We start from the raw sequence: 16272 nt of genomic DNA, 5'->3' as shown, positions 1-16272 counted from the left end.
ATTATACCATTATGACAAAGTTGGGCTATTTTTTCTGAGAAACAGATAACATTTCGAGATATTTCTAGCGAGATATCACAAGACCATTCTCGAAATAAAATATATTTATATCAATCCGCAATGTTATAAGGCCTGCCGATTACGAGCTAACTTTAGGGTCGCATGTATGGAGGATGTGAATTGATTCTGGTAATACATTAAGTGCTATATAAACTATTTTGTTCCTGGTTGAACAAATTCATCAGGATCGGTAGAGTAAACTCATTAACCAAAGTTCTTGATATCTGATCCAGAAATTGCACTTACTTTGTGTACGTTTCAGCAACACTGTTGCCTTTGTCAACAGTTGATGAGTGATTCCTACTGGCAACCGACGCTAGATGTATCTCTAGCGTAGGTCTTGTGTTGCCAGTTGATTTTCCATCTGGAATGTGGCTCGAAGAACACAGAAAAGAAGTGGAGAAGGTCAACAGCAAAGTAGTCACCAGAGCAGGTAGAAAAGAGTCCCTTACAATAGTTGGATGGGGGGACGCTGAGATCATTGGCACGGAACAAGAACGATTCACACGCTGGATAAAGGAGGCTATAGAAATTAGAAAGAGGAGGGCACCACCATGAACAGAGACGACGGACAGTATCAACTCTCACACATTTTTGATGAGTTTCTAGAACTGGGTTCAAGAAAATCCCCAGATGGAAAATCAACTGGCAACACCAAGACCTACACTGGAGATACATCTAAAGTCAGTTGCCGGTAGGAATCATTCACCATCAATGTTGACAAAGGCTGAAACGTACACAAAGTAAGTGCAATTTCTGGATCAGATATCAAGATTTCACTTTGGTTAATGAGTATATTTGTTCCTGTTATTTCTATTGGGAATTTGAATTTGCAAAATAACAATAACAACAACAACAAAACCCCAAATAAGAGTCAAATGCATTTTATCTAAAATTTTATATACATATAGGATATTCTTTGTACTTACAAGTAATCACATTATTGAAATCAATATCATTGGAAATTTACAATAGGTTAAAATTAATGTTTCAGTGTAAAAAATAAGTTACAAAATTGTTCTATGTTATAAAAATATCAAAAGTAAGTTACAAAATTGTTCTTTGTTTACTATAAATATATCAAAAGTATAAATTGTACAAATATTAAAACTTCTTGAATTTATCATAACCAATTTCCATTGCTAATAATTTAAATTGTTTGCTATAAAATACAAAAATAAAAACTTCTGGGAAAAAGGATACTTCTTATACTGGCCTAATATTGACTTAAAGTTATAACCATTTAACAATCTTCAAATCTTATCTTTAACTTGTACAATTTTTTATTTTATTTTATAAATCTTGTTTATGAAAGTGTTTACTTTATTTTAATTAGAAGTTTGTAGAGAAACAGTTTTTACCCGATGCCCATACCACACTAGGCAATCAAAAGGAACGTAGCATTTTTGTGACGTAACTTCCGTCGCTTATTGAAAAGCAATTACTGATATCTGACCGATAAGTTGCTGGCATGTCCTAGCATCAAATCACAACCAGTTGACTTGAAGACAACTACGTTGCTAGCCACAACTGAACTCTGGGCAGCGATACCAGCATTTGATCACTAGAGATGTTTGAATCGCACAAGTATGATTCACCTTTAAAAGTGCTTGTGAAATCAATGAACTTAGTGACCAGAGATCAGTCTCTTAGTCGGCCACCCGTCCACCTGTCTTTTTGGATAGGAAGATTAGGACGGGGCAAAATTAATGTGTCTGACAGATGCTAAATTACATTTATAAGCCAAGAAAATGTAACTCTTAAGTGGATGAAATTCATGTTGCAAAGACATATATATTTGCTGCAGCAGTACACTGTATATTTACGCACCCCTCTTATATATCCTACACAAACTGCACAGACCTGGATAATCAATGTCAATATATGGTATAAGGTTTCATAATTATGCAATATAAACATTCAATATTCTTCTAGCAAATGACTTATTGTTGCGTGGAAGACATGTATGTATACAACAACTGCAACAGAAGCACACTGGTAGTATTGTAGGATGGTCTCCTCTCTATGGCTTTGGTTTTCCTTTTGGCTGTTGGTTCTTGTCCTTTGGTGGGCATGTATTGTAATCCTTGTATGACTTCACTCCTGCAATTAATAATCATAAACAGAAATGAATACTTGTAAAATTTATATAGCAATCTTCAACACCGCTGGACATTCCCAAGAAACCCTTTTCCAGTGAATGGGAGCCAAACGCTAACTGGGGTCCATTTTTCACTCAACTTTTAACCCTTCGTAACTCAAGTAACCGTTAGTAAAGTTACGAAACCCCAATGCAAGACGTAACTTTGCGAAGGGTCCCTGTACTAAATCCCTGTTACTTATGATGGGTACCGTTTGTAAATAAGTTTAGTGAAATGGAACTTACAACTCACTGTAAGTTAAGAACAATTTTGAGACTTACGAAGCTTCGTAAAATTGAGTGAAATGGACCCCAGGTTGAATCTCTACCAGGAACAGGGGCCAAGAACAATCGGTTATGTCTTCTATAGGGGGTGTATGGATTTCAACTGGAATAGCCCAAATAACAAGGCCAAGCAAATTAAGAAACCCCACTGGTCATTTTGGCTGTTTTTGATATAGGGGACTTAATGTCTGAATCCAACATCATGTCAAATTTGCTCTGTTGACCCGACAAACACAAGAAGCTGATTTCATTTAGGTGTAAGTTGGGACATGTGTAAACATTACAATTACAAAAAATCAGGTTTGAAAAAAATTAAGTAAGTTCATATTATAAGATCTTACATTATGACTTTAAGGAAAAAAAATCATGATTGAAAACAGGACGACTATAAATAGAATGTGTTATTATTTACCTGGTTCATAGTAGTCATACACCTTGATGGATGCTGGCTTGGCACTGTCTACAAATATTTTCTGTTTAACCTCAACATCAAAACATCGCTGTGTACTATCAAACTGTGGATAATAAGAACAGCAATTCTCCCATTAATTTTTCTAAACAACTAGATTGTAAAGATTTGCCTAATGGTGCACATTGGTTTCTTTCCCTGATGGTAAATCTCAAGTACAAATAGAGAGCTCTCTCCTCTACAAATCCATCAAGAATTAAGGGTCTGTGCCCTTATTTGCTGGTGGGATTTTAACGGCAAGGCACTTTTAGTTCATGCTTAAAATTCAAGTTGCATCAAGGGAGTATATATGCACCATTAGGCAAATCTTTACGGTATTGTGATTGTTTGTTTCTTTGTATACCTGGTGGTTCTATGAGGAAACACACTTGGATCTTAATAGGACTAGATTGACCCAGGCAAAAGAAATAAGAAAAGAAAAAAGAATAAAGGTACCGACTGAAGAAAAAGTAGGTCACTCACAACATATTAAATGAATAATACTACGATGATAATGCATAAGCCTCTTCCCTTGATTGTATGATCATATTAGGCTGGCGGGTAAGCATCATTAATTGATCTCATACACTGGTATGTAATGTATTGTTTGTACTGTTTACACTGACTGCTCATATCCACAAGTCCTGTTTATCAGGGACAGTCTGTGTAGCTCAGCAGTATAGCGCTCGCCCGACAAGCAAGGTCTGGAGTTCAAGTCCCTGCACAGGCAGGTTTGTCTGGAGTTTTTACTCTGGTATATCTGCCTATACATATCATGTTTCCATTTTGTTAATTCATGTTTAAATGTGCTAGTGTGCGATTCTTCTTCCCCTGTGAATACTACGACAGTTTTGCATGAAAGAAATTCAGAATTATCAAAACCAAATGTGTGCAATTCCAGTTACGAAATATCAAACTTACATAATCAAAGTAGAGGACCAGAGGGTTTCCTTTAGATGGTGGATCTATTCTCTTCAACCCAATACTCTGTCCATGCTGTTGTAAATACAAGCCAAGTGACTCCATATCAACTGAGTATCCTGTCACCATTTTGAATTCCACAGCTGCCATATTGGTAGCATCTCGAGGACCAACGTATCTGAAAAGAAATCCAATATTTCTAATTACAATGGTGCCGAAACATGTAAATGTAATGATGTCGGTAATTTAGGGATTCAATCATGTTTCACCATTGTTCGTCACTGTCGTACAATAATGCGTCTGTGTTGTCATGCGAGGGCAGCTTTAGCTTCTCAAGCGAAATAAACCAGAAAGACGTGCCGAATGGTGAAACAATCATGTTTCACCATTGTTTGTCACCGTTGAACAATGATGCATCCATGTTGTCTGCATAGTTTACTTCACAAGGGCAGCTTTAGGTTTTCAAGCTAAATAAACCAGAAAGACGTACCGAATGAGAGTTAGTTTTTAAATGGTGAAGAACAATGGTGAAACATTATTGAATCCCTTTCAACAATGAAAACAAGCCAAATATTGTCAAATTCACATGTGCTAGGTCACTTTAAATGGATTCTAGTGGATATAATCTTTTGCTGTCACATCTTTCTCTTTCCTTTTCTGTTTAGTAATTTACTTACCTAATACAAGTAGTCAATGTTTTCTTGCCACAGTGCTGTACATTGTCTAGCGGTGACATATCCAAGGTGATTTCAAATGGGTCACGGCGAATAGTTCTCACAGCAGGAACATTATAGCGGATCTCAGCCTGTATAGAAAGAATATTATGTGAATTCCAGTGGCGTAGATTTCTTTTTGACATTGGGTGGGATGGGGTTGAAAAAAATTTCTTAAAGTAAATTCAACACCTTTGGCGGCGGAACAAGTCTAGGGGTCAAATGCGCACGAAGCGTGCAAAAATTTTTGCCATTTGAAGCTAAACTGATGAAATATGGTGCAAGAGTGGTATAAATATGCACAAAGTGCGCAAAAAGTTGCACTTTGGGGGCTAAAATGGCCAAATATAAAGTTAATTTGGTCAGAAACCCACATACAGGCGTCAACATTGGGGGGATGATTGTATAGACCATCCCCCCTGGCAAAATATTGGGGGGATTTATTCCCCCCTCCCCGGATCTAAGCCTATGGTGAATTCCAATGTGTTTTAAGAGCATTTCCATTGACATGTCATGTCCGTCCAATAACTCAGGTCCAATAACGTAATTCAATCATGCAACCATTGTGGAAAGGTGTGACAAATTTAATGCGAATGCTTGAGTGCAGAAACCACACATGAAAAATTATTTCTTCAACAACAAATCACTGTTTAGTATAAGAGATGAATAGGTTCATAAGTTGAAATCCATACACTTCATATTGAAGACATAACATGGGCCATATGGAGGAGCAGAGGGATATGAATATGGACCAGTCCCAGGGTAAAGAAAAAAATGAACAAACAAACCTTAAATTGCACACAAGGCGGTAGATTTCAAATGCAGTTTCCTATTTAAAAACTCCTTGTGTGGAAGTTTAAGTTCATACAGGGGGTGTATGGGTTTCAACTGGATAGATTTTAAATAAAGTCACTATTCAGGTAAACCCATTTGAAAACTCCCTGTATGGAAAATTAAGGTCATGCAGGGAGTGTATGGGTTTAAACTGGATTGATTTCAAATGAAGTCACCCATTCAGGTAACCCCAGTTGTAAACTCCCTGTGTAGAAAATTAAGGTAATATCAGGGGTGTATGGCTTTCAACTGGAATAGCCCAATATGGGCTATTCCATTTAAAATCCACTCTACCCCTGTCGAAGATTTTGGATATACCTTCCACAGGGGGAGTATGAATGTTAAATGTAATTGGGCAGGGTGCATCATTTTGAAACCCACACTCCCTCTGTATTATGGCTTTACCTATATCTTTCCCAACAGGAGTGAGTATTTCAAATGGAAGTTACCCAATTGTCTATTCTATTCAAAACTCATACCCCCTCTGTGGAAGACTTTAGCTAAATATTCCACAGGGGTAGTGTGGATTTCAACTGGAATAGCCCATTACACATACCTGTACTAGTGCACATCCTTTTCCTCTTGCATTAAATCTCAATGTAGTAGGCACCTCATCGAGTTCCATTCTCTGGGTCAAAATCTGATTATCTGCATTTAACACAAAGCGATTCAGAAAGGCTGCTGGAACCGTGTTGGTTTTGACGACATCAATGGCCATATTAGTGTCATTACTGTAAACTCTGCTGGCATACTGAGAGAGTGATTGCAGACCCATGACTGTGTCCTATATGATAGATTAGAAAAGTGGTATACATTTAAACCAGGCCTTCTCAACTAGTTTATTTGAAGTGCCAACTGGAAAATTTTAGTGATCATGAAGTGCCAACATGTCAAGGGAGGACTTTGCCATGTAGCGCGTGTAAATAGTGGGTAAGGTAAAGTGGTGTTCTATCGGAGGTCCAGGGGGCAGCGCCCCTCCCGGAATCTCCTGGATTGTAAGGTTTTTAAAGTCCCAGACTGGGTATTTGCACCCCTTTTTTGTTCAAGATTTATGTGAAAAAATACCGTGCGCCACTTCGATAGACTCCAAGCGCCACAAGTGGCGCGCGCGCCGCCAGTTGAGAAGCCCTGATTTAAACGTTTATGAAAAAAAGTATGAAATTGAGTTTGATAATGGCGAGAGCATCAAAAGTACTCAACTAGAATGAACAATTAGACTTAAGACAGGAATTTAAGCATTTCTGCGAGTACCATTCTTGATTTCAATTTGATATGTTGGTGATGCAACCTGACCTACCTGAGTCGAAGAATATCCACCTAATGCACTTCTTTGTTGATTCATCCATCGTACAATAGGCATAGCATCAGCAACATCCTTGTCATCTGAGGTGAGGTATGCTAGCAGGGCATAGGATGTCATCTCAACCGATGCTGATGGTGGTCTGCAGTAGATGCAGTCACTCTCCATGGGCTCGTTATCAGTGCGTTTCCAATACATGAGGCCACCAGCTATGAAAAATCAAAGATCATATAGAATATCTTTATATAATAACCTTCGATAGTGATGGGATGGAGTGGATATAATCCCTGCAAGAGTTTTCTACCTGCATGCTGACATGCTCAAATTTATAACCAAATGATTATTCTTTGGTTCACCTCAAGTTCAGTAGTGGTGTGTGTATTTCTCTGATTGTAACATGGAACCGCGTACATGGATACACAAATAAGTAATATAAAATATAAATAATATCCAATTTGGTTATATAAACCAGATACAATAAGAGTTAATAGTAACTTTGCATAAGATGTTTCTTAAATACATGGCGGAATTGATTAATCGATGATGAACTTTTAATGCTGTTATCAACATTATTCCATAACTTAGTAGCTGCATATTTAATAGATTTTTCACAGAAAGCTTTTTTGATAAAAGGAAGCCTCAGACGATCTTTATTTCTGGTGTTTAAGTCATGGATCTTAGACTTGGTAAAGTATAATAATATAGGGCATTTCGTATAAGCTAGGGAGGGGGTTGCAACATGTCCCAAACCCTTTGTTAGATGTGTTACCATTTGGGTGAAACAAGGTTAACCCATGATCTTGAGGATGAACAGATAAAATGTAAATAATAGTCTTTGAAAAGTATAGAGAATTTTACATGTTAGGCATAAACACCTGTCATTTTTTACCCACTACCAGTTTTGTTAAGTGTGTGAAAGGGAGCAGTCACCCTTGACCTTGTAACATAACATCTTTAGGGCTTCATCAATCTTTGGATTGTTCCCTAATAGCGCATTGGGCCATTCCAGTTGAAATCCATACACTCCCTATAGAAGACATGACTTTATAGTCTTTCATACAGGGGTGTAATTGAGTCACCCATTCAGGTAACCTCATTTGAAATTCACACTCCCTGTGTGGAAGATTAAAAGATCAAATCTTCCATATGGGGTGTATGGATATCAACTGGAATAGCCCATTGTGTCCCATAAAGCACACAGAATCTGTCTTACCTTCAGTATGTGCAAGTGTGTCTAATTGCTGCAGTCCAAGGCGTCCATCAGGGTTCTCGGCTAACAAGAGAGCATATGTAACCAAAGCCAAAGCGTATGGATCACTATATACCTCAGTCAGTCTAGCAGTGATGCATTCCTCTGCATGTACTACTTGAGTGTCCTGTATAAGATACAACACAATAAAATTTCTGTGCATGTATTTTATAAGGTTAACTATTTATTTTGTACCACTTGAACAATGCCAAATAGTAAACTAGTTGATTTAAAATGATTGTGTCCTCATTTGAATTTTAGGGTTATTGTAAAGAGTGCCGATCAACCAGAATCCCTTAGATAATAGTCTTATTGTAAGATGAATCTATTGTATTGGCATATTTCCGGCTGTCTCGTATTGATTTAGCTTTCATTAAAAATCATATTGAAATGGAATCTTTAGACTGTGCTATGATTTCAACATATGGTTTGCATTATACTTACATCTGGATTAACACCAGCTTCCAATAGAGAAACCAGCACATAGGCAGTAAGAGTCACCTCATCAGAAACACCACCCTAATGATGAAAAGAAAGAATTAATTACAACTGACTTTATTTATTTTGGTTAACCAAGACAATCAGCGATTAATACTATATTATGTCGGGAGCGATTACAGAATATAGGGTGCAACTCTTATATAATTCTTGGCCACGATGGAATACTCGGCACGCTTGTAGCTCCGCTCCAGGATTAACACCCCCACATATAACAGTCTAGAAGATTGCATGCACCTGCCTTACACTGAGTACACACTTAGTACGATATATGGACGCAACAGGTGCATTCCAGGTTGCAGGGGTGTGAGTGACCACAAATAAAAATGCCTGAAAAACTTTGCAATTTGGAAAGCTCCTATACTTTTATATAGAGGAAGTGCAAAACAGAGATAAAAATCAAGATCAAAAAGTCTGAATTCAGATCTTAATCTGAACTCTCACGCCCCTGATTGGCAAAGAATTACTTTAAAAACCTATAATCCACAGCATGAAGAGAATAAGTCAAGTCAATGTTTGGCTATTGTCCCTGTCCCTCAAAGGAGTTCTTAGTTCACCAATGTTCTCACCTTCATTGACTGATGTCTCAACACACCCCTCTTTTCAAAGCATCCTGTGTCCTTCTTTTGTTGTCTCAACAACCAATTACGAGTTACAATGATATCACTAGTGTCTATATCAATAAACATGTTGGCTTGAACAAAAGATTTGAGCACAAATGCTGTCAACCTGTTGAGGACAAAAAAAAATATGAAAAAGAAAATGATGTGGGAGGATAGTGTAATTTCTGAATGTCTCTTTAAACCTGAGTTTTTGGTACAAGCACTAGACACACCGTATAAGTCATGTACCTCACCCCTCATAAACTTTTGTTTGTAAGTTTTATTTCTAATTGCATTTCAAAATGTTTACTTAAACGGACAATTTTGTCTTTGTTTATTTTTACACAAAAGATATGTGTCACATGCAGAACTGGAACATTTTGAGTCATTACATTAAAAATTTTAATTACAAAAAAAAAAAAAAAAAAAGAAAAAGAAAAAAAGTAAACGATTACAGTAAAAGCAAAGATATAGAAGGATGTTAAAAGATAGATCTACTTAAAATAGGTAAGTGCAATAGACGACACAACCCGACCAAGAGAATGTGATATGTGGCTTTTAATGCTTACCATGTGCTGCCTTCCCCGTCACTCTGACCAAATGCACTATAAGAGCCATCATTCAAACGATAAGTTAGCTCTCGTTGGTATCCTTGAGAAACAAAAATGACAAATTTGTTAGCAGTTGTATGTACTGATAGAAATCCCTTAAGAATAAATTACTTTTAACAAATAAACTACCACACCCTGTGATTTAAAAAAACGTAGTGACTTATAGTGCTCAACACCTAGACATTGGATCCACATGCCCCAGCACACTTTACAGGTTGTCGCTGACCACTACAACCCCAATATTATTCCAATAACCATTAAACAACACAAGGACTTACACCTAAGAAGTGCACACCCTAGACCATCCACAACTGATTTCTCAGCCAGGACCAGCTTGCCGAGTTTTGTATGGCTTACACCAAGACAATTAGCAGCAACTTCCATGTCCAGGAGTATTTCAAACTCAAGGTTTACATGAAAGTGTGCTAGCAGCTACTAACCACTGCCAGGGTTCGAACCCAGAATTGCTTGCACCATAGTCGAATGCCTTAACGACTGAGCTAACTTGATTGCCTTAAGAGCAAGCGTTATGGTGTGGTATGTATTCTTTAGTTATTTTCAATGTTTGCTCTCTTCGAATTCTTAAGTTAGAACATTTTGTTTTGACAAAGCCCTGTTGTATATCGGAAAACTTGTAATTTTGGTGTGTGACAGGCAAGTATGTAGCACCAGAACTCACAATGCTCTATCACCATACTAACTTTAAAATTCATTACCCATTGCCCAAAGTACACTGTTTACATAAAATGGTATATACCTACCTATTCTCAAGAATTCTAAAGCTTTGGTCTCAATATCTCTAGTCAGTTGGTTGGTACTAGTCAGATATTCTAACACATATATGTTGGGTGCAAATTTGATCATATTTTGTTCTCCGCATCCAGTTGGCATTTGTAGAATACTATCAAGGTTGGACAACACTGAGCCCATCATGTCACCTGCAATCACATCACAAAATAATATTAGCCTTTTTTTGTAAATAGTGATTAGGTAAAAAAACAGGCTTGCCTTATGTACCCTGCACATATGTGACATGATCAAGGGGAATGAGTCACATGTCGGCCCTGGTCAAAAATGAGTTTTACACATGTTTCTAAAGAGGACATTTAGAGCTTTCAGAAACTGAAAACCCCATGTTGATACGATTTTTCTTTTGTGAAGTTACGTCAATTTATCAATCGCTGAAAACAATATAAAACAAAAGAATTTTCACACTTTCTTTGCCAATATCTCAAAATCAATATTAGCGACATCCGACTCATTTCCCTTGATCGTGTCACATATTAGATTTATGCTGCACATTTGCTCATGCCAAATTAGAGTTTTTTCAAAAAGTTTTTAACCAAAATTTAATATTCAGCTTCACGGTTTCTGGGCCGATCATATCCCCAAGGTAAAAAATGTAGCCTATCAAAGACTTCATATAGCATCAGATATAATAGGACACAGAATTCAAACAAGAGACAAAATGTTCTTGAATCTTGGATGAAATTATCAGGTACAAAGGGGTAGAAAGGTATTGAAATCTGGTCTTTTTTCAGGCACAGATTGTGTTTTTAAACTCTATTATGGGTAGCCCACATAGGAAAAAACCCAATAGAATTCTTACCAGAGATAAATATTCTGCCCCTTGCAGAATCTTGGGTGAAATCAGCTGGTACAAAGGGGTAGAAATGTACTGAAATCAGGTCTCCTTTTTCCAGTAACAGATTATATCTTTTTAAAACTTGGATATGGGCAGTCCACAAAGAAAAAAAAACCCAGATCTATAGGATTAGGGTATAGAATTCTTACCAGAGATAAATATTCTGCCCCTTGCAGAATCTTGGATAACATCAGCTGGTACCGATAGTGGCACAACTGTATTGAAATCAGGTCCTCCTTCTTCCAAGCAAACCATCTCAGAGAATGTTTCTTCTCTTTCCACACCCTCAGGCTGTATGGATATGAATAAATACCATTATATAACTGATGAGGTAAATTATATGGATAGGTCATGCCTTGATCTGCCTGATAGGGATGGGTTATATGTTGATCTGTCTGATGAAGGAAAATATAGGTATGTGTCATGCCTTGATATGTATCATGATTTGACCTATGAATCAATTCTCTACTGTAAGGCCTGCAAAATGAATACAAAATTGAACTTTTTGACAGAAAAAAATTGTCAAATTTCCGAAGAATCTTTTGTCAATGTTATTCACAGAGCCATCACCACAGTGTTGCACACTTGTTGGGGAACTTTGTCTTGTTAAAGTACCATATTTCTTTTGCAATTTTCTGCAATTTCTTTTCTTTGATTGGCACCAGATGAATCAAACGGGAGAACAGATTAGTGTAGTGGCCTTCCCACTGGCTTCTCACCACTGTGGCCTGGGTCAATTCCCAGGGTTGAACTTGGTTGCCGATCCATGCTCATCCTTGCAGGTTTTTCTCTGAGTGCTCTGGGTTTCCTTCTGCTTCTAAAATCGAACCTCTTCCCATACCCCCGTCTCCTCATATTCGGTTAACATCCCTTTAATTTAGTTGCCTCTTAGCACTATTGGGCTTTGCCTGGCTTTGGCCAAATATGTGATAAATAAACCTTCCTTTTACGTGCTACTAACCAATCAAGGTTTGTGGGGATTTGTTTTTCATAAATATCAGCTGTTGCGAGCCTGCAAATACTTACAAGATCACATGATGGGGGCTCATCTTACATGTCAGCAAGAATTTACACATAATTGTCAATTACCATAGCTACCTACCCTACTTTGTTCAGCCTATTACTCAAATATAACTGCATTGGGCCATTCCATTTAAAATACACACTACTCCTGGGAAAGATTTAGTTAAAGTCTTCCACAGCAGGAGTATGAGTTTCAAATATAATAGACAGTTGGGTAACTTCTATTGGAAATACTTACTCCAGTTGTGGAAGATAATGTAAAACCATAATACAGTGGGAGTATGGGTTTAATAAAAATGATTATCTCTGACCAATTACATTTGAAAAATATACTTCCCCATAGGGGTAGTGTGGATTTCAACTGGAATAGCCCATTTCAAAAACAATAACATAACAAACTTCAACATAACATGATCTGTCATACCTCGATTAACAAGGTGTCTTCGATAGCATCTCTCACTCCGTTCACATTTGCCAAGAAAACGTTGTTGCCGCATAATGGTACATTAGATCCAGGAGTCACATAGCTGCCATGTACTGTAAGACAAGTAAAGTAGCAAATGGAATTTGTGATGACATAACTGCATATCTACAGCAGTTAAAGGGGGTGGCTCAGTTTGTTCATATACCATGATTTCTAGCTTATGTTTAGACCTATTACCGAATATTTCACTAGCAGTTTGGATATTAGAAGAAATGCGTGTCACAATGGCCCATAGAACAGTATGGGTTATATACCACATGAGGCTATCACTTGTTTGTTCATATCATATTAAAGAAACATATTATAGACCTAAGCTGAGTTATAAGAAAAATATGTACGTTCTTCAAATGCCAAAAATCTGAATTTTAATGAGGAAAAGTGAGGGTGGGGTTCTGGCTGTCAACTGTGACACACACCATTCATCTTATTCTGATTATCACTTACAAAAAAGTCCTTGTAGCTTAAAGTTTCTAAGTATTACATTCTAGTTTCAGAATCTACAGACTTTGAGCAACAAGTTAATCCTGTCAAAAGATGTCAGTGTCACATCGCTTTGTGCTCCACACCAATGTCTGGGGCTTGCATGCACAAAGTTATGTGATGTGTTATAATTGCTATAATTCATTATTTATTAATGAATGAAGGAAACAACTTATTCTGCCAATTACAAAATACTACTCCTACAATGGATGGAAATCATATGATGCAGGTTAATCTATTAAACCTTACACTTCAAATGGACATACACTGGAGTCACATATTGATTGAACCTTTTTTACACCATAATAGCATTTCTACAAAACCGATAAGAATTTGTTTCCATAGTTACCTGTGACTTTGATTTCTCCAATTTCTCTTGGGATGATGGTAAAGTTGACCGTCTTGGATTCTCGATCACACACACATACATACTTGTTAGGGGAGGCATCCAAGAGACTGAATTCGCTGGACTGTTCTATTGATAACTCAATCTTGGGAGAGAAACAGACAAGTAGAACATTATAAATATTCAAATAAGGCCTAAAAAAATTGTTTGATTGGCGTAACCCGACCGACCCTAAAAATAGGCCAAACCCTAGACTTTTTTCTTATATTTTTGCAAAAAATGAATAAAAAAATCCAAAAAAAATTTTCAGCTTAAAATGTGTGTAAAAATAAAAAATATTAAAAAAAATGCCGACCGACCTACCCTAATTTTTTTTTCATGTTACGCCAATCAAACAATTTTTTTTTAGGCCTAAGTGTGTATCCATTTAGGGGTGGATTATAGTTTCACTTGTTCATGAAACTTATATTGACTTGTAAACAAAAACATAGATAAACATAGATTGCTGAGCTTGAGCTAGTATTACAGCACCAAATACTACTACAATGGTAATTGAATTTGAGTACAGTCCAACCTCTCTTATCCAGACCTCTTTTATATGGATCTCTCTGTTATCCGGATGTGAAATCTTCACAGGGAAATATGTTTTTGATGATTTACCACAGGTAATTCCATGCTCTGAATGCTTAGAATGAGATCTATGTTGCAAATAGCACTCTAAAGCCATCTTTTAGTGTTATTACACCATGTTTAAACAATCTTTTTTGTCGTCACCATTTCAGTACTTGGGACAGTCAATGCAGAATTACATGTATTTCACTTATCCGGATTTTTCACTTATCTGGACGATGCTTGGTCCCATCATGGCCAGATAAGAGAGGTTGGACTGTAGATCTCTTGGCTAATTTAATAATATTTGGTGCAGATTTTATACCATGTTTCATTGTTCATATTATATTTTTATATATGATCACGGCTGGATTTTTTTTATAGTATTGCTTCAGTGGTTTTGATTAGAATTTTTTGGGAAAAATATAGTCCACATCTGTTAATTTCGGAATGTTGTAAACATACAAATTAATGGCCATTCCATTTTGAAATCCACATCCCTTGTGGAGATTACTAGATATCTCTATGCGGTCAATCCAGATAGAATAATTTATGTGTAACATGATAAAATCAGCAGTAGAAAATGTTAAAATCTAGTTGGATTTTATACACAATTTGGCTCCTTGGATACACCATATTGAAAATACAGGTAGTGTATGGTATTTTGACAGCATTTATGGAAGACTTTAGTTGAAAAAAAAATGGTAGGGCATTTATTAGAGGTGGCTTTAATTTGAGAGCATATGGTATTTGCAATTCAAAAATCTCCCACACCTTTTCCACTGTTTTCCATTGTTGATCTGAAATGGCTAAAACTGTTGAATATGGTTGTAATTCCAAATTCTTCTTCAAGGGGGCTGAATACGGCAAGTTATATGACAGGGGGAGGGGGTCTTCTTCAAAGGGAGGGGGGTCTTTCAAATTGAACAGCCCAATATTACTTACAGTGAAGCAGTCAGTAAGATAGTTGAACACAGTCACATCAATACAAATGATCTCTTTTCTGATGGCTGAATACGGCAAGTTATATGACAGGGGAGGGGTCTTCTTCAAAGGGAGGGGGTCTTTCAAATTGAACAGCCCAATATTACTTACAGTGAAGCAGTCAGTAAGATAGTTGAACACAGTCACATCAATACAAATGGTCTCTTCTCTGATGGCTGAATACAGCAAGTTATATGACAGGGGAAGGGTCTTCTTCAAAGGGAGGGGTCTTTCAAATTGAACAGCACAATATTACTTACAGTGAAGCAGTCAGTAAGATAGTTGAACACAGTCACATCAATACAAATGATCTCTTTTCTGATGGCTGAATACGGCAAGTTATATGACAGGGGAGAGGGTCTTCTTCAAGGGAGGGGGGTCTTTCAAATTGAACAGCCCAATATTACTTACAGTGAAGCAGTCAGTAAGATAGTTGAACACGGTCACATCAATACAAATGGTCTCTTCTCTGATGGCTGAATCGGCAAGTTATATGACAGGGGAGGGTCTTCTTCAAAGGGAGGGGTCTTTCAAATTGAACAGCCCAATATTACTTACAGTGAAGCAGTCAGTAAGATAGTTGAACACAGTCACATCAATACAAATGATCTCTTTTCTGATGGCTGAATCGGCAAGTTATATGACAGGGGAGGGTCTTCTTCAAAGGGAGGGGTCTTTCAAATTGAACAGCCCAATATTACTTACAGTGAAGCAGTCAGTAAGATAGTTGAACACGGTCACATCAATAGGAATGGTTTCTTCTCTGATGGCTGAATACGGCAAGTTATATGACAGAAAGAAAGGTTGGAATGCTCGTAACTCCACTGGGTCAGCAATACCAAAGCCATTGTCAGTGGAAGTACAGAAACCATTGGCTACCCACTCTGTTATGGTGTGAGGGACTTCACTGTCAATGCTAGCACTCCCAGATTCACTGTGTTTGAAAGAAGGCAATGGTTCTTATCAATTTGATATTTTATGAGTTAAAGGGGGGTAACTCTATTGGGTTTGGATATGGATTGTCTTTAAAATTACATAAT

General features: G+C 37.2%; 1 protein-coding gene across 1 annotated transcript in view; it reads right to left on the bottom strand.

The window, feature by feature from the left end:
* Nucleotides 1-2009: 2009 nt before the first annotated feature.
* The window catches only part of LOC140172431 (pregnancy zone protein-like), a 39762-nt gene continuing 25499 nt past the window's right edge, over nucleotides 2010-16272 (bottom strand). The window contains 16 exon segments of the mRNA XM_072195579.1: nucleotides 2010-2163; nucleotides 2898-3000; nucleotides 3855-4032; nucleotides 4532-4659; nucleotides 5958-6185; nucleotides 6699-6910; nucleotides 7915-8077; nucleotides 8395-8469; nucleotides 9018-9177; nucleotides 9620-9701; nucleotides 10423-10599; nucleotides 11456-11597; nucleotides 12754-12866; nucleotides 13643-13784; nucleotides 15194-15461; nucleotides 15921-16166. Coding sequence (XP_072051680.1) covers nucleotides 2084-2163; nucleotides 2898-3000; nucleotides 3855-4032; nucleotides 4532-4659; nucleotides 5958-6185; nucleotides 6699-6910; nucleotides 7915-8077; nucleotides 8395-8469; nucleotides 9018-9177; nucleotides 9620-9701; nucleotides 10423-10599; nucleotides 11456-11597; nucleotides 12754-12866; nucleotides 13643-13784; nucleotides 15194-15461; nucleotides 15921-16166 — 2497 coding nt within the window. The 3' untranslated portion in view covers nucleotides 2010-2083.

The sequence above is a fragment of the Amphiura filiformis genome, chromosome 16, assembly GCF_039555335.1.
Source record: "Amphiura filiformis chromosome 16, Afil_fr2py, whole genome shotgun sequence".
Classification (NCBI taxonomy): domain Eukaryota; kingdom Metazoa; phylum Echinodermata; class Ophiuroidea; order Amphilepidida; family Amphiuridae; genus Amphiura; species Amphiura filiformis.
This window is presented reverse-complemented; position numbering and strand designations above follow the sequence as displayed.